This window comes from Schistocerca cancellata, chromosome 2 (assembly GCF_023864275.1).
Source record: "Schistocerca cancellata isolate TAMUIC-IGC-003103 chromosome 2, iqSchCanc2.1, whole genome shotgun sequence".
Lineage (NCBI taxonomy): Eukaryota > Metazoa > Arthropoda > Insecta > Orthoptera > Acrididae > Schistocerca > Schistocerca cancellata.
The window spans coordinates 672,679,330-672,705,242 of NC_064627.1; the positions used below are offsets into that span (position 1 = coordinate 672,679,330).

A 25,913-nucleotide genomic window follows, 5' to 3' on the forward strand; every position below is an offset into this window, starting at 1 on the left:
GTGCGGTAGCGTTCTCGCTTCCCACGCCCGGGTTCCCGGGTTCGATTCCCGGCGGGGTCAGGGATTTTCTCTGCCTCGTGATGGCTGGGTGTTGTGTGCTGTCCTTAGGTTAGTTAGGTTTAAGTAGTTCTAAGTTCTAGGGGACTTATGACCACAGCAGTTGAGTCCCATAGTGCTCAGAGCCATTTGAACCATTTGAACCTCCCATATATAAGCCAAGTTGATTGCCCATGTAGGAGACCTTCCCCTTGTTAGTGAGAAATATGTGGTTATTAGCTGTTTTTCCATTGTTTGCTGTTTGATTTTCTGTCTATGTGTTTGCAGTGTGTAAATCTGTAGCATTCATCATGTGAAATCTTTCATTAAGGGGGCCATATGTTCATTTATTCATTTTCTATAGATCCTTTGATGAAACAGAAATTTCTGGATTGTGTAATGAATCAAGCTATACACTTTGAAACAATATTTGCTGTTAGAAACTGCATTATTACGCAGTTCATTAATTTGCTGTAAATGTAAAATTTTTGGTTAAGACACTTATTTGTGGTTGGTTATTGTCCATTTTTTCTATAAATGTATACACATATAACATAACTATTTTATCTTCATGACAAGATTCATAGTCATTAAGGGAGAGAGTTAAAAGTATTTTGAAAATACATAAAATGAAAAGTCCCAATTTATTTGTTTCATGAATAATTAATTCCTAGTTGTTTCATGTGGACTTACTTATATTTTAGGCAGTGGAAGTATATCACACAGAGCGTGTAGGACATGGTTATCGGGTGGTTGAAAGTGAAGCAATTTACAGCAGCTGTAAAGAGAAAAAAATACATTTTGAAACTTGCCCTTGGTCAAGTTATCTAACTGGAGCTGTCCCATTAGGTACAAGGAAGCATCCAATTGTCAGGTAACACTGATTTAATAAGTTCATTACTTCTCTTTTCTCTCTACACTTACTTATTTGGGGTGAACTTAAGCTTGAATTATATTCTAAAGCTCTTTATGTGTTCTGTTGTTGTAGTTCTTATAGAGATGCAAATTTGTTTTCATAGTTACTGCAGATTCTTCATTATATGATGCTTATTAGTTGTGCTAATGTGTGCTTTATGAAATGAAGAAAAGTTAGAGTATCATATCTTGTCAGTGACAAGATCATAAGACATGGAGCACAGTTTTGAATTGGGACTGCAGTTGGCCCTATCATATTCAAAGGAACTGTCCCGACATTCATCCTTATGATTTAAGAAGACCATGGAAAATGCAAAGCTGAATGGTTGGAGAGGGGTATAAACACCACTGCTATATACCATATGAGCCCTAGTTATTTAAATGTTTCAATAGTATTTGACTAATGTCTTTCAATGCACTCTATTGTGGCACTTATTTTTACATTGATCACAATTTTCATTCTAAACTGAACACTTCAAATACGTAAAAATAAATAAAGGACATGGTAAATTTGATTTCATATAACTGATCTGCAGCACACATATGTTTAAGTGCTCTGTGTGTTTGGAGCTTATGAGCACTCAACTCTAAGGTTATCATCACCCTTATGCATATTAAAAGAAACAAATGTGGAGAAAATGACTAAAATTGTTGTTATACAGTAAAGAGAAAGCATACAAAATAACAAGGATTCTCTCACTCCCACATCAATTGCATTCATTCACACTATCAATTATGTCACACACCTTAAGACAGTGGACAAAGTGTAAAAGATGCTTTGCAGACATAAAACCACGGAAGAGCTAAAAGAAAGGCACAGGGAAATGTGACTGGCTGACAACTTACAAAACAATTGGGTGAGTCAGGCTCCCTGTTAACACATTAAGAACATGGGCCTAAAATTTTAGGAAACAAGTTTGACAAATCATAGAACCTTAAAACTCTCACCACATTCATTTGAATGTTACTTAAAGTGAGGGCAGATTTATTGGCGAACCTACTGCTGCCTTCTGTTCAGAAAATCAAATGCAGTCTAATAAAATATGGTGTACAGTAATCTGTACGTTACAAACACCACACATGATTTGTCTTCTCACCAAAGCAAGAAGTTATGTGTCATAGGGCTGTGGCCTATACAAAGGTGTTGCCTGATCAACATGGCTGGGAGGAGGTATGCCACGGCCTCATAGATGGCTTTACTAGATGGAGCTTGCTGTCTGTCACTTCCAGGCACTCATCCTCCCAGTGACACAAGACTCCATACCTCAACAGCAAGGAAATAACTGAGGATCATGACACACCTCATTGGCTGCCAGATGCGCACTTTCGTTCCCCCTGCAATACCCATATGTCCTGGTACTCGGCAGAAAGCCACCATCTTCCCCAGTTGTTGTAGTCAGAAGAAGGCATCCTAGATATTCTGGACTACCTTATCTGCTGGGTGCAAGCATTGTGGAGAGCATAGGGCACTCAGAGAATTGGAACAGACAAGGAAATTAGCAATTGAAGAATGTTTCATATGCTCCAGTGCCTGCAAGATCACATTTAATGCTGCATCAAAGACTACAGTAAAGTCTTGAGGTAGTCGGACCTGGAGGACAAGATCTGGGAAAACATCAGAGAAACCAACAGAGGGCCCCTGTTAGACCCATCCATAAAGACTGCTACATCGTCATGGTGCTCATTTAAAATGTCACAAAACATCATATTGAAGACAGAAGCAGGAGTCTCCTGTGCTACACTATATCTAAGGTTACTGTGGGCCTCTGCAGTAACAAGGGCAGCAGATCGATAAAACGCATTATTTGGGGTTGTACTTACTCCACACCAAGTAACTCCAGCACATGCCGCACGCAGATCCCAAATGGCCCTGTTTCTCATGGACAACTGGAGAAAAGGCATCCCAGAAGTGAATGAATAACATTATCGTATGCTGGTGACTTTGGAGCTGCAAGCAACTTACATTCCTGACACTCCATGAGGAGTTGCCATCAGATTGTAAATGGCAGTTGACCAATCTCAGCACAGAGATGGGTATGTGGCTGGTCCTGTGAGCACCCATGGCCAGCCTAATCCCCTCATGGTGGACAGCATCAATGATTTTCAGATAAGAAGGCCTTGCTGATCCTTAAGCTGGGCATCCATAGTCTAGTCGCGAATGCACAAGAGCCCTATAAAACTGGAGCAGATGAGCCCTGCCTGCTCCCCACGATATGTGGCTAAGGCACTTAAAGATATTCAGTACCTTCTGGGTTCTGGCTTTCAGGTCTCACAGGTGTGGTAACCATGACAGTTTGGAGTAAAAAATGAGGCCCAGAAACTTCACCGAGTCTTTAAAATGTAGAATACTATCCCTCATATGCAGCTCAGGCGAATTAAAAATATGATGATAATGATTAAAATGAAAAAAAAAAAAAAAAAAAACATACACTTTTCTGCAGAAAACTGAAAACCCATCCTTTCAGCGCACAACCTGTTTTTGCAGCACATTCCTCTAACCTCTGCACTGTAAGTTGGAAAGACCTCATAAGATGTGGAGGTGGTCACAATAGCTCCATAGATGTAGTTGCACGAGAATAATGTGCTTCCAAGTAACATCGTATGCCTTACTGATATTGGAGAATATACTTAGACAGTGATGTTTATGTAGGAAAGCTTGCTGAATAGCTACCTCTAGTAGGGTCAGGTCATTGAAAGTGGAGCAAAATCTCCAAATCTATTCAGAGAGCAACTGAGAAGCTGCCTGATCTCTAACAGCCTGACCAAATGACAGTTAACCTTTCACTCCAGGGTCTTTTCTACATAGCTCATTAAGGTGATGCTCTAGTAACTACTGGGACATGTATGGTCCTTTTATGATTTGAGAAGAGGTATCAGAATTGCCTCTCTCCATTAGTTGGAAAAGGTGCCTTTCTGCCATATAAGATTAAAACATTTTTGGAGGATTTCCATTGACATTGCTGGCAAATGTCAAAGCATGCAGTTCTGGATTTGGTAGTGACTAGGTGAAGTGCTATGAATCTCAGACATTGCCAATTCCAGCTCCCACATGGAGAAGGGCAGTTGTAACACTCAAAATTGTGCTATTTGAAGTCTAACTTGCCCCCCTCTGCACTCTCACAGTAGTGGTGAAATGCCAGATCCTGCTGGCTTTGGCAGAAGTTGCTGCAAAATACTCTGCAATTGTCTGAATGATGTCTTGGAGCATTTTCAATGAGGTTGTCTGCTGTTGGGTGGTTCTTAAACCGTTGAAGAGCCACCTCCCTGTTCCAGGTAACTGAGCAGCACTCACTGGTCCACCAAGGAACAGGTTGCCTCCTAAGATGACTTGAGGACATAAGTCAGCAGCATGGTGGATCACTCGTATGATGTTTTCCACACATTCATGGATGCTATCACTGTGTTCAAATGCAGTGAGCTAGCTGAACAGTGTCCAGTTAGACCTTCTGACCATCCATTCGAGTGACTTCTGTATAGGCAATGTTCCATCCAGGAGATGAATGTGGAGTGGGAAGTGATCACTAGAATGAATAATTTCTGACTGAACATAGTCTGTGAGGGCTGGAGAGAAGAAAGAAAGGCTGATGGCTGAGAACAACTCTGTAGCAGCACAGAAATCAGGGGGAGTGCCTATGGTGAAAACGCACAGCTCATGAGACGTCATGAGGTTCTCCAAACCCTGGCAAGTAGAGATCAAACCCACAATATATAGTAAGCACTGAAGTCTCCCAGTAGGAGAAATAGTCAGGGGAGTTGTTCTTTAAGACCTGTTAGAACCTCAGAGTGAATCACATCACATGGAGGTAAATATAGTGAATAAATGTGATCCTCTGACAGACATGAACTGCAGCTGTAGCCACTTGCAGGTCAATAGCTAGGGGAGAACAGAGGTCTGGTGTGCATTATTGACAAACAAAGTGACCCCTCCATTGGCCCTTTCCCCAGTTAGGTCATCTTTACAATAGGGTGTGTAGTCCCATAGGACAGGAGCATCGGACACTTCAAAATGCATTTCCTGTGAGGACAAGCATGGGGGGTATTCCTGTACTAGTAGTTTCAGTTCCTCCACATATGTCCTGAGTTCATTTTTAATGTTTGACTGTAGGATGGGAGCCATCTATCATGGGGGTAGCACTTTCATCCTGACTTTCTGCTGTGCAAGGGAACACACAGTGGGTGGCTTGGCCTTTTGGATGAGATGATTGCCCCAGGCCAACATCAGAGTCCATAGCCTCAAAAAAAGACTTGAGAGAGATGTCAGAAATGAAGACGTTGACGTCTTCTGACTGTTCATTTCCTGATTCCAGCAGTGATGGATGTTTTGCCCTATGTAGGCTCCATAGCCACAACCACAACCACAGCTGCACTGGACTGTGTCCCAGACTGAATCTTTGGAGGGGCAGGGAGAGCCACAATGTCAGCAACCACAGCTTTTTCTGAAGTTCTTGGAGGGAGGGACAGGCTTTGAAATGATTGCAGCAACAAAAATACAGGGACAAATGCAAATACTAGTGCTGACACTAGCAACTTCCATTTGTGTTGCAACATCGGCTTTCCGCACTGGATTTTCAAGAACTGAAGCGAAGGAGATGGGGAACACTGGGGCAGCATGGCTTTATACATCTTTTTGGCCTCATTATATGGGATGTGCTTCATAGTCTTATTGCCTTCTTCAAGATGCTGGAGTCCACACTCCAGATGGTGTGAGCTCGCAGTTCCCACACTGGTGAGATATACAAGTGACTGCTTCATAGATGGTGTTACAACATTTGCCACAAGTGACTTCACCATGACACCCAAGAACAGTATACCCAAAGTGATGGCCTTTGGAACAGCATATGGGGATAGAGACATCAGACCATATGCTTAGACAAAGAAAATCTGCCTTAACATCCTCAGGAAGTTTCATTCTATTAAATGCCAGGATAAAGGAGTCAGACTTTATAAAAAACCCATCCATCCTCTTTGTGATATTTTGCATGTCGACTATACCTTTTTGGAGCCCAATTACCTTTTAGTTTCTCCTTGGGTATGCACACCACAACACCTTTGCTGTAATTCAAAGTTGTGTGCAGCTCAGTTTTGATGGCATATTCTGTGAGACATTGAGCTTTGTGTAGGTCCTTAACTTGTTGGCAACTAGATGTTCCACCAACAGCACCCCATTACACAATCGTTTAACTGATTTTAGAACTGCCAGCAACCTATTTTGAATACAGAAAGGCAGAACTTTCGCAAAGTTGCCCTCTTTCCTTTTTATTATTAAAAACACATTCTGACTGCTAGAATGTGTTGTTTTACTAGACCCAAAACATTCAGAATTTACTCTTGATTCAGGACGACTGGCCACACGAGCCTTCTTATTTGGTTGGGTGTTAGTACTACCCAGCGATGCACCCTTTCCACTGGAAGGAGAAGGAGATAATTTCGAGGGTTGCACCTCAGTCCCACGAGCAGCTAAGGAAATAAAAGTTCACCTAGACAGAGCTCCATGTGCCTAAGTAAGCCTTATACAACTGAGGTGCGGCAGGTTCACCAGAGATTGCCTGCTAAGACTGTTCCAACTCAACAGCCATGCATCTCACCAGTGTGCAGCAAACCTTGAGACAGAGGTTTTTTTATAGAGGTTTTTACGATGGTTGCTGAAGCATGCCCAGAGCTTATTGTGTCAGGGGACTGGTGGTGCTTATATACTGTATATAATACTTATATATAATATAATATATACTTGAATATAATATTTATATACTGTATATAATACTCATCATAGTCACAGAGTAACCATTGGTTTTATATGCTGCTGAAATTCAGAAAATTTCTCCAAAAATAAATCAGTAAATAAATAAAATGCTCATGTGGTTCTGATGGTGTTTCCAATAGAGTGCTCAAGTTTTGTTTCCCATATAACAAGCCCAGTCTTATCCAAAATATGTAATGGTTCAGTAACTCAAGGCAATTTTCCACAGAGACTGAAATACATCACTCTTAAACACCTCTTTAAGAAAGGTGATACGAGAGAGAGAGATGTCATTAACTATTTATGTGTTTCACTGCTGACATAATTTTCCAATATTTTTGACAAGGTGATGTATTCTATACCAGTATCTCACCTGAGCAACAACAGTACCCTCAGCAAATTACAGTTTGGATTGAGAAGTGCTACTCAGCTGAGAATGCCATTTACAAGTTCACTCACCAGATTTTACAAGCGTTAAATAATAAAATAGCACTGGTTAGTATTTTCTGCAATCTATCTAAGGCATTTGACTCTGTTCTCACAGTATTCTCCTATATAAATTGAATTTTAATGGGATTAATGGTATAGTCAACCGGTGGATAATGTCATATCTAACCAAAAGACTGCAGAAAGTTGTATTTAGTAATTCAACCAATATAGTTTGGGGACATGATTCTGAGTGGGGATAATTCACATATGGGGTTCCCCAAGGCTCAATTTTAGGTACACAATTGTCCCTCATATTTGTAAACGATCTTCCAACTAGTATACAACAAGCAGAATTAGTTCTTTTTGCACATGACACTAGCATTGTAATAAGCCCAAGCATATGTACAGATACAGAAGAAATGGTAAACAAAGTTCTTTAAAGTATCACTGACTGGTTTTCTGTGAATGGTCTCATCCTCAATTTTAAAAAGACACGACATATTCAGTTCTGCACATCTAGGGTCACTACACCAATGGTAGGTGTAAAACATGGTGAATAATAACATGACCGGAAACTTCAAAGTTCTTACGTACCCAGACTGATGTGAATTTAAATCGGAAAACACACATTTTGAAACTCGTAAAACAACTTAGTTCAGCCACATTTTCATGTAGAATCGTGCAAATTGCATGTGGAACTTTGGGAGGTGGTGGGAGTTACACCGTCCGGCCACAGAGGAGCATTCCCCTTGTAACTCAGTACCACCCAGTACTAAATTACATTCTCCGCCAGGTTTTCAACTACCTCTCCTCATATTCCGACATGAGAAATATCCTGCCCACTATCCTGCCCACCCCTCCTGCAGTGGTATTCCCCATCCATCGAACATCCCCAATATACTTCTCCATCCCTACACAACCCCTGCTCCGAGCCCCTCATCTCATGGCTCATACTCCTGTAATAGATCCAGATGGAAGACCTGTCCCATACATCCTCCCACCACCATCTACTCCAGTCCGGACACAAACATCACCTATCCCATCAAAGGCAGGGTTACCTATGAAACCAGTCATGTGATCTACAAGCTAAGCTGCAATCACTCTGCTGCATTCTTTGTGGGCATGACAATCAACAAGCTGTCTGTCCACATGAATGGCCACCAACCAACTGTGGCCAAGAAACAAGTGGACCACCCCACTGCTGAGCTCACAGCCAAACATGACATCCTTCATCTGAGTGACTGCTTCATAGCATGTGCCATATGGATCATTCCCATCAACATCAGATTTTATGAACTGCACAGGTGGGAACTTTCCCTGCAGTGTATCCTATGTTCCCATAACATTCCTGGTCTCAACCTTCATTAGTCATTGCCCTCACCCATCCAGCCTCCCTATTCCCATTCCTCCATTGCACCCAGTCTTTTTACTTCTATCATTTTCCACTATCCCAACTCCTTCCCCACCTCTCCCCTGCCAACGTCTAACCTCCCGACTGTACATAGCTGCCTACCCTCCACCACCTCATCCCTGTGTGCTCCCCAGCAGCACTGCACTGTCCACCACCCCTACCCTAATATCCCTCCCTATCCCAGCCTCTTCCTTACCCTCACCGAGTCGCCACTCCCATCATGCACTGGTGCTGCTGCTCATAGTGTGGCTATAGTTTCCTGAGACTGCAGTCATGCGTGTGAGTTGCATTTGTGTGTGTGTGTGTGTGTGTGTGTGTGTGTGTTTGTGTGTGTGTCTGTCATTGATTTGTGATGAAGGCCTTATAGGCCAAAAGGTTCATTCGTGACAATCTTTTTGTTGTGCCTATCTGTGACTCAGCATCTCTGCTATATGGTGAGTGGCAACTTCCCCTTTCATAATATAGCATACATAACACACTGATTTAGATAGAATATAATGGAAGAATATGCAAATGGGTGGGGGGTTCCCCATTATGAGTATCACCCTCTACTGCATTAAAGTCACGCACTGCAGACTTTTATTCAAGGGAAGCACCAAGTGTGGTGATTTGGAATGTTATTCAGCACAAAATTCTATCCCAACTCTTATTAAATATTGAGGAAATTTGAATGGCAGCTGTTACACTTGGGAAATTTTTGAACCTAAGGTACTTCCCATTCCTGTTCCTCAGTTTGTTAATTACAGTTCCCTAGCTACAAAAATTGATGGTTTGGAGACTTGCATTGAGGATAAAATTTGTTTAAGTTACTCATATATTTCTCAGTGTTGCTATTCATCAAACATTAGTGTATATCAAGAGAAGAAGTGAAGTAAGGCATTTTTGTCTCTGTTCGTCTGTATGGTTTGATGTGGCCTACCATGGCTCTTGTGCCAACCTCTTCATCTCTGAGTCCTCAGTCTCTGAGTCATCTCTGAGTCCTCAGTTATTTGTTGTATATTATCCAATTCATGCATTACCATACAGTTTTTTTTCTTCTACAGCTGCCTCTAGCACCATGGAAGCCATTACTGATGTCTTAATATACATCCTATCATCCTGTCCCTACTTGTAGTTATTGGTTCCCACAAATTCTCCTCTTCATTTCTTATCAGTCCACCTAATTTTCAACATCCATCTGTAACACCACAATCCAACTGCTTTGATTTTCCTCATTTCCATTTTTCCTGCAATCCATGGTTCACTCCCATACAATGTTGTTCTCCAGATGTACATTATCACAAATTTCTTTCTCAAATTGAAGCCTATGCTTGACATCAGTAGATTCTTTTCGTGAGGAACGCCCTCCTTTCCTTTGCTTGACTACTTCAATTATTCTTCTTTCTTTGCCTGTTGCATTACTTTGCTCCCATTATAGTAGATTTCCTTTACTTTTTCTACTAAATGGTTCCCAATTAACCCTACTTTACCCCCATTTCTAGTCTGAGCTCTTCTCTCATCGTTCTCCATTCTTGTTGTTTCCTACTGGATCTCATACATATTGTTTATTATACACCTTTCCCTATAGCTTATACCTTCTCTTTTTTTTTTTTTATAGCAATGTCATCAGTGCATCTTAATCCCGTTCCTGAACCTTCCTAGATTGGTTCCCTTCAAATAGTCTGTCCCTCAATATTACACCTCAATATTACAAAACTCATTTCACTCATTTTAACACACTAAACATAAAACCAGAAAACATTGAAATAAAAGGTGGCGATAAAGAAATATTGGGAGTTGAGTCTTCCAAACTCTTGGTATTACATATTAATAACAACCTAAACTGTTCAATTCAAATCATCGACCTGTGTAAAAGGTTCAGTTTTGCATAATTTGCCATTTGCTCTGTTGCATCCGTTTGTTACTTGGATCAATCAAAGCTGTTTACCTGCGATATTTCCATTCACTTACAACATATGGTGTTATATTCTGGAGAAACCAGCCACAAGCGAACAAAGTCTTTATTGCACAGAAGAGGGTCATAATTGAACAGAAGAGGGTCATAATTGCACAGAAGAGGGTCATCAGAATTATGAGTAAATTGTGCCCTAGATGCTCTCATAGAAATTTATTTAAACAACTGGGCATCATCACTCTGCCACGCCAATACATTTTTTCTCTAATTTGCTTTGTGAACAAGAATCATACAATTGAAAAAATAAATACTGCATATAATGTTCATGATAGAAGATAACATGATTTTCACAAACATAAAAAAATCTCTACATGGTACAGAAAGGAATGCATCATTCAAGCGTAAAAGTGTATTATAAACTTCCAGTTCATGTCAAATCAGTCATTGTGAATGTGACTAAATTCAAAAGACAGCTAAAGCTTTACCTTGTAGACACCTTTTTCTATTCTTTGCAGAAATGTTTTGACAATGTGTAATACTTCATGTGTTTAGTTTTAAGCATTACTATGTAAACTTACTATGTATCACTGATGTATCACTTGTTGACAGAATAATTTTCATATGAATTTGAATGTAAGCTTTACAATTTGTTCATGTGAACATTATTACTACTATTATCTGTGCTATTATTGGAGCACATGAACCTCAATTTTCATGTATCTGTTTGCATATGACATAGATTGTAAGGTTTGTTAACCATTTACATATGGTTATTACTGTAATAGACATGTTCTACATACTATCAAAACAGTTGCACGAAGGATCAACTAAAAACTAAATAAATAAAATGAATAAAAATAAACAACTCGGTTCTTGATTTCCTCTCCTACTGTGGTGTTCTAATCCCCGGTGATTAGCATATTTTTGTCTTCCTTTACATACTTAGTTACGCATTCAGTGCCAAAATATACTCTCTCCACCTCTTCATCTACAGCTTAAGTTTTTGATGTCAAGTCTATATCTGAACTATTATTGTTGGTGTTGGTCTGCAGTTGATTCTGACAAGAATAATCTTATCACTAAACTGTTCACAGTACCTCAGCCTTTGCTTTACCTTTCTATTCATAGTGGATCCTACACCTAGTATAATTTTTTTCTGATTCTTTGATAATACCTAATATTTGCCTGATTAGAAACTTCATTTTCTTTTCATTTCATGTCACTGACACCTACTATATCTAAAATGAACCTTCATGTTTCTGTTTTCAGATTTTCTGGCTTTAAAACATTCAGACATCTAATATCACATACTTCAGGCAGTTGAAAAGCCAAATAAATGCTTAGATACTATCATTTTCTTGTGGTCACCTCCCCATTGGTAATCACCTTCCAGAGATATGAACGGAAGAATAAACTAGAATTTTTTGGTGGCAGAATTACAGACTGCAGTTACTAAGGATACATATTTTGTGTTCTCAATGGCAAGAGAGTTCCTTGAACTTCTGTCCACTCCTCCACTCTTTCTGATAAGGTTGTTGGCAGAATGAGGGTGACTTTATACCAGAAGTATTTAACCCAAAATCTAAGCAGTAGCTGGAATCAAACCAGGGACCTTTTGATTAGTATTTAGAAATGCTAGCATTAAAAGATTGGCAGAGTAAAATGGAAAACCATCTGCAAGAAAAATACCAAGGAGACAATCAATCGATCAATTAAATTTTATTGTTGTTCAGCTCATAAAGCAATAGACAAGTCAAGATAACTTACATTTTTACATTAATTACTAAATACAATTTAGTTTGGATTACATAAGGCCATCCGCTAGATACAGTGTTGAAAGACAGTATTTTCAGTTTCAAAAAATTCGTCTGCTGTGTAGAAAGGATTATTTACTAGTATTCTGTACAACTTAGCTTTGAAGACATTGACAGGTAACTCTTTTAAATCTATACTGAACTTATTGTACAACTTAAGTCCAAGAACTAAATATGAATTCTGTGACTTGTATAGTCTTTGGTATGGTACATCTAAAGATGATTTGTTCCTGGTGTTATGGCTATGTACATCCCTTCTTAATGATATATTTGAAATATTGTTCCTAACATACAATAGAACATTATAGATATACAAGTTTATTACCATCAGGCATTGCAATTTAACAAACAAGGGTTTACAGTGTTCTAACTTATCTGAGTCGGTTATTATTCTTACTAATTTTTTTGTAAAAGTAGAATGCCCTTTATGTGACTGCTATTGCCCCACAATAGGATTCCATATGATATGATACTTTGAAAGAAAGCAAAATATGCTGATCTTATATAACTATTAGAGACATGTCTTTTTAAGTTTCTAATTAAATGATAACTCTTAAGAGTCTGGCAGATAAATGTTTGACGTGTGGTTCCCATGTCAACTTGTTGTCTACTATAACACTTAAAAATTTTATACTTTCTAAGTCATGATTCTCTCTTAAGCTAAAGGAAAGTGCCTGGGTCTTACTTTCATTTAGTAGAAAACCGTTCGCTCTAAACCATAATGAACTCTGAGCAAGGGTATCTTTAACTATATTTTTTAGTGTGTTTAAAAGAAATGGAGACACATGGTCACAGACAAATTCTTGAAAACAACACATACAATTTGTGATGAGTGTATGGTGTATTGATCGTATGCAAAATGTTAAATGTATGTGCTTGATTAGGACTCATACTCAGATCTCTGCTTTTTGTGAACAGTATGCTACCAGCTATGCCATATGAGTACACCTCATGAAACAGCTCAGAGCTTCAACTTGTCATAAAATCTTCCTCTTTTCTTCAAAATCTGTAAATACTATCCAAGGTAACAGTGAAATTAATATCTCCAAGGAAAGGGATGTGTTAGGGAGTTTGCCAAAAACCCTACTATGGTCTTGCTTAGAGCTTGTCAGCAAGAATGAATTCAGGTTACAAATTAGAAAAGAACCTTGGTCCTGGTGATAAAAGAATTTAATAGTTTTTTCTACATTGCTTTCAGATTTGCTGAAGAAGGTGTAAATTTCTCTCTAAATTCTGATGACACTACACTGACTGGAAGAACGCTAAGAGATGATTATGCACTCGCCGCAAGTTGGGGCCTCACTGAAGCCCATGCAATTCGTGCAGTAAGTTAATCTACTGATATTAATGCTATTGTTATTGCATTCATTTTCTTACCTACAAAAATGATCAGGAATAGATGTTCATTATAACCCTTATTCCCTTGCTGACATTTAATACTTGTGCAAAGATAACATAGACTAAAGAAAGAGACTTGCCAAGAGTAGCTGTACCAGAAAAATATATAATGAATGTACAGAATGAATTTTCACTCTGTGGCAGATTGTGCTCTGATTGAAAATTCCTGGCAGATTAAAGCTGTGTCCTGGACTGGGGCATAAATGTGAGACCGTTGCATTGTGTGGGCAAGTGTTCTACTTACTGACCTATCCAAGCATGACTCAAACATCCAAGCCCCCCCTCACCTTCTACCTTCCAAATTTTACAAAAGGTCTCCTGCATACCTTGCAAAACTAGCACCACTGGAAGAAAGGAGACACTGAAAATTCCTGGCAGATTAAAGCTGTGTCCTGGACTGGGGCATGAATGTGAGACCGTTGCATTGTGTGGGCAAGTGTTCTACTTACTGACCTATCCAAGCATGACTCAAACATCCAAGCATGCCTCATGGCCCCCCTCACCGCTTTACGTCCACCAGTACCTCACCTTCTACCTTCCAAATTTTACAAAAGGTCTCCTGCATACCTTGCAAAACTAGCACCACTGGAAGAAAGGAGACATGGCTTAGCTACAGCCTGGGGGATTGTTTCCAGAATGAATTTTTACTTTGCAGTGTAGTGTGGACTGATATGAAACTTCCTGGCTGATTAAAACTGTGTCTCAGATTGGTATTCAAACCTGGGACCTTTGCCTTTCATGATCAGGTGTTCTACCAAATGAACTATCCAAGCATGATTCATGACCTGCTTTACTTCCACTGTTACCTCATGTCCTAGCTTTGAACCTTCACAGGCTGTAGCTTAGCCCTGCAACATCCTCTCTTCCATGAGTGCTAGTCTCACAGGGTATGCAGGAGTAATCTGGAACGTAGGAGATAAGGGACTGGTGCAAATAAAGCTGTGAGAATAGGTTGTGTGTCATGCTTGAATATCACCATCGGTAAAGTGCTTGACTGTGACAGACATAGGACCCAGGTTGACTTCTGGTCTGGTACACAGTTTTAATCTGCCAGGAAGTTACAATATAGTTTGTCTACAATATTATGAAAAGGATAGGTTGCTACTCAGTGTAAAGACGACACATTGAGCTGCAGGCAGGTACAACACAAAGACTTGACACAATGATCTTTTGACCAAAGCCTTCTTCAGAAAGGAAATACACACACACAGTCTCACAAGCAAGCACACCTCACGTACACATGACCAATATCTCTGGGCCAGAATCTCTGGCCAGTGCAAATGTAGATAGCAGTCATGTGTGCATCATAGCAGTCATGTGTGCTTGCTTGTGTGTGTGTGTGTGTGTGTGTGTGTGTGTGTGTGTGTGTCCTTTCTGAAGAAGGCACTGGCCGAAAGCTCAGTGTGTAACAGTCTTTTTGTTGTGCCTGTCTATTGCTCACTGTGCTGTGTTATCTTTATGGTGAGTAGCAGTCTATCCTTTACATAATATTGTTGATATTCTAACCTGTACGTTTCAATGTTCAGTATAGTTTGTCTTTAAAAATAAAGAACACTGCCTTTGCAGATAATAAAGGGATGAAAGGATAGACACCCTGAAGATGAAGTTGTGAGTATTGGGTAATAACAAAAACTAGAAGGGATTGTTTATTTACTATAGTGATATCTTGTTTGCATTCAGGACAAAAAATTAATAGCATGCACTTCTGATGCCATTGAAGGGCTATTTTGGCTAGTCTGAGGAGTCTAAGAAGGCAGGATAAGTTGGAGGAAAATGGAAGCTTTAGTTTACATAGCTCAAAAAAAGAGAATAAATACAGAGCAGAGGGAATACCGGGACTGCTCCCAAAGACAGCTGCTGTCAGGGAGATGATGGGAACACATGAAAGATTAATCAAAAAGGTAGTAGAATCCTAAAGACAAAAGAAACTGGAATAAGAAAGATGTGAAGTCAAATAATAAAAATAAAAATCAATGATTAGAAATATTAAAACTGTATGGTGAAAGAGTAATGCAGTGAGGGGGTCAGGTGAGTGCATACAATGGTAATCCTTATTGTTGCTTTAGTAGATATGTCATTAACTGTCTTCTGAAGTTGGAGATGTTATTCAGTTCTCTATTATAATGTGTGAGGTTATTCTAGAGCCAGGTTCCTGCAACTGAGAAGGATTTCAACAAAGTGGCTGAATGATGGAGTGGGTGAGAAAGGATTTTGCTCTGATAAGAACAGATGTTTCTTTTATGTTGTTCAGATAAGAGCATTAAGGTTGAGGAGTGATGTGAGGGACAGCATTCGTTGATGAGACAGTAGAGGAGACAGACGGTATGGAAATCTCTGCACTTCTATGCATGCATCCAAGATGGCTATGCATATTACAGTGAAATATTGCCAAAGAGTCAAACATCATAGATATAATGAACAACCAGGAAAGGCCTAGCACAGTTTACAAGTCAAGAGAGAATAGCTTTTTATATTTTTGTAGGGCATCAGGAGATGCTGATCTCTTCTTGCGCAATTCAGTTATGTGCTCAGTCCAATTTACATTTTCATCTGGACTCTGTTCTGAGGAAGAAAAGTTGTATTTGTCCCAATTACGGTTAAAGATTGCTGGGATTCCTGATATTTTGTGCTAATGAACATAGAATGACTAATTTGTACTGCTTGGGTTTTGGATGGGTTGAGCTTAAACCCTATAGCCTACATCCATTATGATAATGTGCATAGGTCAGTATTGAAATTCTCGATAGTTGTTTTCAGGTTTTATTGTTTTTGCACTTAGCTACAACTGGAGGTCATCCGCATTAATGTGGTATTTGCAGTAGGACAACACTGATGACACATCATGTATATACAAAGAAAAGAGTATAGGACCTAATACTATGCCCTGGAGGATATCTGATACTACCTGCCTCCATTGTGACTTTAGGGTCCTGGACGTAACACATTGTTGGCGAGATTTAAGGTATGATTGAAACCACTGCACTCCACTTGGCAAGAAATTTAGGCTGCTAAGTTTGGCAAGTAAAATGTCAAAATCTGTTGTGTAAAAGGCTTTGTTGAAGTCTAAGAAGCACATGATATTTACCTTCCTTTAGTTGTCTCTTAACTTTAGTTGCCTGTTGCCTTCAGTAAGGCAGATGTTGTGCAGTGGTGTTTATGGAAACCTAGTTGGTATTCATGTAGTACATTGTTTGTAAAGAGGTAGTTTGTTAGCTGGTCATGGACTATACATTCTAAGGGCTTGGACTGTGCAGGAAGAATGCAACTACAACAGCAATCAGAGGGTGCTGTGGTATACTTTTCCTATACCAAGATTATGCAGTTTTTTCACAGGCAGCTGGTCTATCTCTGTAATCAGTTAATGCATGGGAATGTCTGAGTTTGGTATTTATCACAGTGTGACTGACTCTGTTCTGTTTCTGCTTGTGAGCAACATTATTTTCGGGTATAGCACATAGTTTGTAAGCTGAATATGCAGCATCTCTGAGATTCATGAGCTGCTTAAGTTCTTCAGTTAGCTGAGGTGCAGGTTTCCTTCATACTTTTCCAGTATGTAGGGGAACATAGTCGAGTACATTTATTAATAAATGCTTGAAGTTTTTCGTTTATGTCCAAGAAGGGAATAGAAGATGTCCCCCAGACTATTTCTTGTGCCTCAGTTGCAAATTCAGATAAATTAATGTGTTTGAAGTGATGGATGTAGGCTACCAATCACAAAACGATGCAATCAGTATTGTTCCATGTGGTATTAGATCAGATTAGATTAGATTAGTACTTGTTCCATAGATCATGAATACGACACTTTGTAATGATGTGGAACATGTCAGGTTAATAAAAGATGTCTATACAAGATATTACATTAGACAAAATATTACAACACTCAATTATTATTATTATTAGTATTATTTTGGGGGGGGGGGGGGATTACCCACTTACTATATCCAAAAATTCATCTAATCAGTAGGAGTTGCCATTAAGAAATTCTTTTAATTTCCTTTTAAATGCTATACGGCTATCTGTCAGACTTTTGATGCTATTAGGTAAGTGACCAAAGGCTTTTGTGGCAGCATAATTTACCCCCTTCTGAGCCAAAGTTTGATTTAACTTTGAGTAGTGAAGATCATCCTTTATGCTAGTGTTGTAGTCATGTACACTGCTATTACTTTTGAATTCGTTCGGATTGTTAATAACAAATTTCATAAGTGAATATATATATTGTGAGGCTACAGTGAAGATTTCTAGCTCTTTAAATAAGTGTCTGCAGGATGATCTTGGATGAGCTCCAGCAATTATTCTGATTACTCAAGATCACAAAAGGTAAATATTCATAAAGAAAAAAAAGTAAACAACCATGTTATGCATAAGCAAGGACACAAGCAACAGACATATATTTTTGCAGATAGTCATGGGAGAGGAATTACAGAAATTATGAGAAGAAATCACCCAGACCTTAATCTAACAGGCATCATCAAACCAGGCGCGCCATTACGTGAAATTCTGAAAAACAGTGACAACATATTAACGACCGGTAACAGCTGCATCATAATAGGAGGCGCAAATGATGTTTACTGTAATGAAACTTTGCGTGCAATGAGAATCCTAAAGGAAACAGTCAAAAGGATGCCTCGAGTGCATTTCTACATTGTTAGTATCCCCAGGAGACACGATCTGATGGAAAACTCATACGTAAACATCGAGATTGTTACAGCAAACAGGCTATTGGAGAAAATATGTAGAGGTTTCCAGAATACGACTTTCATAGAGATAAACAGTGTTCACAGAGAGCACTTCACAAGACATGGTCTCCACATGAATGTAAAACATTATTAGTGTCGAAATACTTAAATTTGTTAATGAGTCATCTGTAATGGAAGTGTCTCCAATCCCAATTCCGCCAAAACAAGAGTTGTCTGTAACAGTGGAACCACCATTATCTGCAGTAGAGCTACAACAAACACCAGTAGCAGCAGCAAAGGCTCAGATATTCTCGGCAGCAATGTCAGATAAACCAACAGCAGCAGAATCACCACAATCATCAGCAGAGCTGTCGTCATCAGCAACAGCATCCAGAACAGCAGACCCCATAATACTACCTCAAGGCAATGAAAATGCATGTGAGGAAAACATACAAGGTTCATTAGCCGCAGCAGCTAACAAAGCAGGGCAGTCACCAAGTCGGGGAGTGCAGGAGCCACCACCAACAGCAAACACACAGAAGAGGTACCTGAGGCCTGGGAGATCAACAGCAGAAGCAGCTTCCAATCAAGACAGATGCCTGAGAACTAGGAGACCTGCTACACTAAGTGAGGATTTTTTATGGTACCGAGTAAGCAGAAAGAGAACATGGAAAAAGATGTAAGTAAAACTGTCCATCTTAAATACCAGTGTGACAATAGTGAGAGGGACATAAACACCGGACAAAGATACAATCCAGGTTTAATGACACAAACTGAAAAAAAACATTGCATAGTACCAGAAGCAAAGGGAGCAAGTGAAGTGCTTAGTATATTACAGGAATGGGAACTATTACATTTAAAGCCAACTGTTAGAATACTTCACCAAAATGTTCAATACATAAACAATAAAACAGAGGAACTAGAGGTAATATTACAGGAGTATAGGCCAAACATTCTAGTAGTTACAGAACATGGGATAAAAGAAAATCACATAGGAATGCACAACTTGAAGAATTATGTGAAAGTAGCCAGTTTTTGCAGAACTTCCTATAACGGTGGTGGGGTTGCCATTTTTTCTAACTATAAATCAACTAAAGCCATAAATATAACAAAATATGCTATAGAATTGAGCTTTGAAGCTACAGCACTGGAAACTAAAATTGCTGGGAATTTATGTTGTGTATTAGGTTTGTACAGATCACCAAATGGTATAATCAAAACCTTCTTTGAACAGCTGAAAGATATAATCCAACACCTCTCAAAAACATATGCTTATTTGATAATTATAGGAGATCTGAACATAGACACAAGTAAAAATACAGACAATACTAAGACCCTATTGGACATATTTGCATATACAACCTAAAAATAAAAATAGATAAACCAACCAGAGTAACAAAGCATAGTGAAACTATAATTGATCATGTAATAACAAATATTCCTACATGCTATTGTGACACACAGGTAATAAACTCCACATTAGCAATCATGATAGACATAAATATAAAGACTAGTGATTCAGTGCAGAAGATATGGGAGATGAGAAGACAGAACTACCCACATAACATAAATCTGCTAAAAAAGATGTTAGAGGCAGAAAACTGGGAAACAATATATGCAGCTAAAGATGCAAACACCAAATGGAACCAGTTTTTTTCTTTATTCAGATATTATTATGATGTTACATGTCCTGTTAGTAAAAGGCTTGTCAGACAGCAACAAAAAAAGAAAAAAAGCTGGGTGACTGGAGGAGTAATCCATGCCAGAAATAATCTGAGAGTGTATTATGACCTCTCCAAACAAAAAAATACTGAGGCCTACAACACACTGTATAAAATAAAAAAGAAAGAGTACTGTAGTTTTATCAGAAAAACTAAAGCATCATTCATCAGGATGTCTATAGATAAGGGAAAGAACCACTCAATAGGTTTATGGTCGTTCATTAATGAAGAGAGAGGAAAAGTAACAAATCGGGCGGAGGACATCTGCCCACTGATGAGTGGGAAAAGCAACGCAAACCCTCTAGAAGTAGCCAATACTTTTAACAGATATTATATTACTGTAGCAGGCAAATTAATAAGTCAAAATAAAACAAATGCAGCAAGTAAATTGTTAAACCCCCCACATACAAATCATACTATGGTTTTCATACCTACAACGGATGCAGAAGTGTCAAACCTAATAAAACAACTTAAAATTAAACATTCATCTGGCTTGGATGGTGTCACATCACATCTCATAAAGGAATGCAGAGAATGTATATTAAAACCATTGACACACATGCTGAATGCAGCGATAGAAGAAGTTATATTTCCAGATTCACTGAAAGTAAGTAAAGTGAAGCCAATATTTAAGAAAGGGAACAGGGATGAATTAGGAAATTACAGGCCAATATCATTGATCTCAACATTTGCTAAAATATATGAAATGATAATAAAGAATAGAATTGTAAGTTTTATAACAAAGTACAGTATACTGCATTCATCACAACATGGTTTCAGAGAAGGGAAGTCAACAAAAACAGCATCAACAGATATAATTGAGCACATTCTTAATTTACTTGACAGGCAACAAAAGACTTGTGGGATTTTTATGGACCTATCTAAGGCATTTGATTGTGTGAACCACTCAAAATTAATGATGAAATTATATCAGTATGGAATTAGAGGAAAATGCTATGACATACTTAAATCATACATTACAAATAGGAAACAATGTACAGAAATCAGACATACTAGTGGGGGAAATATAACATACTACAGATCAGAATTACAAACAGTTAAACATGGTGTGCCGCAAGGGTCTGTGCTTGGGCCAATACTATTTATACTCTACGTAAATGACTTCCCTAGCTATATAAATCAGAAACTTATAATGTATGCTGATGACACAACAATCATTTGCACAGCTGACACAAAGGAGGAGCTTGAGAAGGAAGCACTCCTGACTATCGAAAATGCAAATAAATATTTAACACAAAACAACCTGTTTATGAATCAGTCTAAAACAATGAATGTAGTGATGTTTAAAGCTTTCCCGGCGTACTGATTGTTCCATAAAAACACGGGAGAACTGCCGGATATCAGTAACTTCCTGCCATGATATTTCAGCGCAGAGTCTTCTGGCCATCTTCAGGTGAATGCCATCGCGCTGAGCTCCGCTATTTAAAGCCTTCTGAGGTGACATTGCGCATGCGCTGCTCAGCGTGCGCGTTCATAATGGCTCCGTGCGCTGCGCCTCGCGCCCTCCACTGCGAAAGCCTGGCGTATCGGTGTCAGGTCGATTTCCATCTTTATGCAGATAACTACGTCGACTACGAAGTTTCTCTATAATAGGATTCCAAGCAGAGTTCAGCTGATAACCGCTATCTCGATTGATGAGAGTCTCGTTGTCAGACAATCTTATTTCCACAGATTCATTGATAATCAAGCTCCAAAAGTTTGATGTATGGGCCAAAATTTTTGTGTCATTGTAATTCATGGAATGGTCTGTGGAAATACAATGTTCGGCGATTGCGGACTTGGTGGGTTGGAGAAGGCGAGTATGCCGTTGGTGTTCCACAATGTGTTCCTGCACAGTTCGTGTTGTTTGCCCTATATATGATTTGCCGCATTCACACGGAAAATTCCGTGTGAATGCGGCAAATCATATATAGGGCAAACAACACGAACTGTGCAGGAACGCATTGTGGAACACCAACGGCATACTCGCCTTCTCCAACCCACCAAGTCCGCAATCGCTGAACATTGTATTTCCACAGACCATTCCATGAATTACAACGACACAAAAATTTTGGCCCATACATCAAACTTTTGGAGCTCGATTATCAATGAATCTGTGGAAATAAGATTGTCTGACAACGAGACTCTCATCAATCGAGATAGCGGTTATCAGCTGAACTCTGCTTGGAATCCTGTTATAGAGAAACTTCGTAGTCGACGTAGTTATCTGCATAAAGATGGAAATCGACCTGACACCGATACGCCAGGCTTTTGCAGTGGAGGGTGCGAGGCGCAGCACACGGAGCCGTTATGAACGCGCATGCTGAGCAGCGCATGCGCAATGTCACCTCAGAAGGCTTTAAATAGCAGAGCTCAGCGCATACTCACCAGTACTACTACAGTGGCATTCACCTGAAGATGGCCAGAAGACTCTGCGCCGAAATATCGTGGCAGGAAGTTACTGATATCCGGCAGTTCTCCCGTGTTTTTATGGAACAATGAATGTAGTATTTCAGACCAAGCATAGTGAAAATTATAATATAAATGTTAATATAAATGGAAAGACTATTAAAGAAGTAACCAGCACAAATTTTCTAGGAACTATAATAGACAAACATTTGGCATGGGGGGAGCACATCGATGCACTGTGTAAAAAGATAAACAAACAGATCTTCATCATGCATAAAACAGCTAAGACTGTGGATGATAAAGTCCTCAGATCAATGTATTATGGACTTGTCTTCCCACATTTGTCTTATTCAGTTCATATATGGGGAAGTGCACAAGCTGGCTACCTAAAAAGAATATTCACAATTCAGAAAAGGGCAGTGAGATGCATTGCAAAAATATCACCAAGACAGACCTGTAGGCAAGCTTTTGTATACTATAATATTATGACAGTATATTCACTGTACATATACCAAAGCATAATGGTGGTAAGGTCAAGTAATAAACACCTCCTAAATAAAGATGTACACAAACACGGTACAAGAGGAAATGAAAATTACTACATGATAAACAGAAATCTAAAACTGTCTATGACTGCCCCAGAAGAAGCAGGCAAAAGGTTTTTTAATAAACTCCCCAAAATCATTAAAAAAGAAACAGACCTAAAATGTTTTAAAAATCATTTGAAACTATATCTCACAGAGAAATGTATATACAGTTTGAGTGAATACTAAGATGGTGTTTAATATGTTATATCATTACTGAAATGTATCTTTTAAAATTATCGTGTATGTTGGTTGGATTTGTGTGTACATATAATGTGAAACATGTAATACCTTTGTATCATTATGGACTATTTCTGTTTAATCATTTGTTTCATTTATATATAATGAAATCAAGTTTGATGTTAATAGCCTATTGTATGACACACCCAATACTCTCAGCTGGATTTTCAGCTGGAGTCCATGGGCAAAGAATAAATAAATAAATAAATAAATAAAAATTACATGCTTTTGTGCAATGAACACTCTTTTACTCAATGATGAGTTACCCCAGAATATGATGCCACACGAAAGCAGAGAACGAAAATAGGCGTGGTAAGCTAATTTACTCAGATTTATATCGCCAAAATTTGCAATGACCCTAATAGCATAAGTAGCTGAACTCAAACGTTTCAGCAGATCCTCAGTGTGTTTTTTTCCGGTTCAACCCCTCATCAATGCATACACCTAGAAATTTTGTATATTCTACCTTGGCTACCGATTTCTGATCGAAGTCTATATTTATTAATGGGGTCATTCCATTTACTGTGTGGAACTGTATATACTGTGTTTTGTCAAAGTTTAATGAGAGCCCATTTACAGAGAACCACTTAATGATTTTCTGAAAAACATCGTTTACAATTTCACCAGTTAATTCTTGTCTGTCGGGTGTGATAGCTATACTTGTATCATCGGCAAAAAGTACCAGCTTTGCATCTTTGTGAATACAGAATGGCAAGTCATTAATATATATCAAGAACAGCAGAGGATCCAAGACCGAACCTTGTGGCACTCCATTCTTGATTGTTCCCCAGTTTGAGAAATCACCAGTTTTATGCACATTATGTGAACTGTTTATTTCAACTTTCTTCACTCTTCCAGTTAGGTATGATTTAAAGCATTTGAGCACTGTCCCATTCATACCACAGTACTTGAGCTATATGGTAAAAAACTGACTGACTAGGATTTTTGGGACACAGCTTCTATTAAATTGTTTGCAGTGCTTGCTCACTATGACTTATAAGGAGTAAACCAAGTCATTTTCATTGGTTGTGTGCTAGTAGCTACTCGCTAATTGTTTCTTATACTTTGCGCCACTTGTGGTTGAACTGTTTCTTCAGTTCAATTATATATTTAAATTACTTTGTTTGTCAGTTTGTCTCCAGTTCCCCCAAGTTAATTAGTTAGTAAGTAACAGTACCTCTTCTGTGGAAGATAGAGTAATAATCATTCTGAAGTAACCAAGTAAATTTTTATGTGCATAGACTCTTCCAGAATGTTTGTTACTCTCTAAATATCTGCTTGTGTAATAATGCAATGTCTTTGTTTTTTCAGAATTTCAATGCAGCCCACTCATGTTTCTTGCCTGATAAGGAGAAAGACCATTTGATCCAGAAGCTGTACAAAGAAATAAACATAACTGCCTAAACCATATTTAAAATTTTGTTACATGTTATAACAAAGAATGTGTACTGAAAGATAAGTTAATTTTATGTTTTTTATGTGCTGGTTGACAATTTTTTATTTTATTTTTGTCAGTACTGGTTATTAAATAAAACAGTCTTCCTTGCCTCAAGTATGCAAATTGAATGGTGTGCAATTATCATCAGTTTCATCTCACTCATTGATCTGCTTCATCATATATCAGGCAAATGCTTTTTATTTATTTAAACACCATTAGACTGTTTACCTATTAAAATGTAAAATTAATTCTTTAAAATAAAACAGCAGACTTTTTAAATTTGGAAATGTGTATTTTGGCATAAATAATGAAATGCATTACATTTTTTTATAAAATAAACAAAAATAAGATAAGACAGCCACTCACCTGTAGCTGATTGATGTTGCATCTAGGCACATGTAATAGCAGAGAGATATTACTAGCTTTAGAGCTACCTTTCTCCTTCTAGTCTCTCTAGTTTAAGCATTACTGCTGTCAACACACACACACACACACACACACACACACACACACACACACACACAAATGCCCTGAAGTTCCCATTATTGTTAAAAAGAACACACAAATGCCCTGAAGTTCCCATTATTGTTAAAAAGAACTTTATGGAACATGAATAAGACTTAAATAAATAAGAAGCCATCAGCACTGTAGTACATAACCAGAATAATTAATGTACATTTCCATCTTGACTTGTCTATAATGTTTACTGTCCTAATAATGTGTGAAACATTAAACTGAAATTAAACAGTGGAAAATCCAGGATGGAATGTAGCAAAATTATGAAAAGATGTAGCGGAAATGCTGAGTTGCATATAGGCACAACAAAAAGACTGTCACACAATAAGCTTTCAGTCTCCTATTAGCGGAACATTTCCAGACTGGTTAAAATATGCTGAAGTTAAGCCTCTTTACAAGAAGGGGGGATAAAGAGATACCATCAAACTATTGACCAATTTCACTTTTGCTGGCTTTCTCAAAAATATCTGAAAAGGGTGTGTTCAAGCATCTACTAAGCATCTGACTAAAAATAATATATTGTCCAAGTCACAGTTTGGATTTATTAACGGTTCTGGAATAGAGAAAGCCATTTACAGTGAGAATGTACTTAATTCATTAGATAATAAATTTAGAGGCTAGTGGCATTTTCTGTGACCTGTTAAAAGCCTTTGACTGTGTGAAACACAGCATTAGAATATTATGGTGGCACCGAC

The 25,913-nt window shown here is 38.5% G+C and overlaps 1 protein-coding gene across 1 annotated transcript in view; it reads left to right on the forward strand.

The window, feature by feature from the left end:
• LOC126162393 (adenosine deaminase-like) overlaps positions 1 to 24,816 on the forward strand; it is a 173,585-nt gene extending 148,769 nt beyond the window's left edge. The window contains exons 7-9 of the mRNA XM_049918871.1: positions 741 to 910; positions 13,435 to 13,561; positions 24,576 to 24,816. Of these exons, the coding sequence (XP_049774828.1) occupies positions 741 to 910; positions 13,435 to 13,561; positions 24,576 to 24,668 (390 nt within the window). The 3' untranslated portion in view covers positions 24,669 to 24,816. The remainder of the gene's footprint in view (positions 1 to 740; positions 911 to 13,434; positions 13,562 to 24,575) is intronic.
• Positions 24,817 to 25,913: the final 1,097 nt, after the last annotated feature.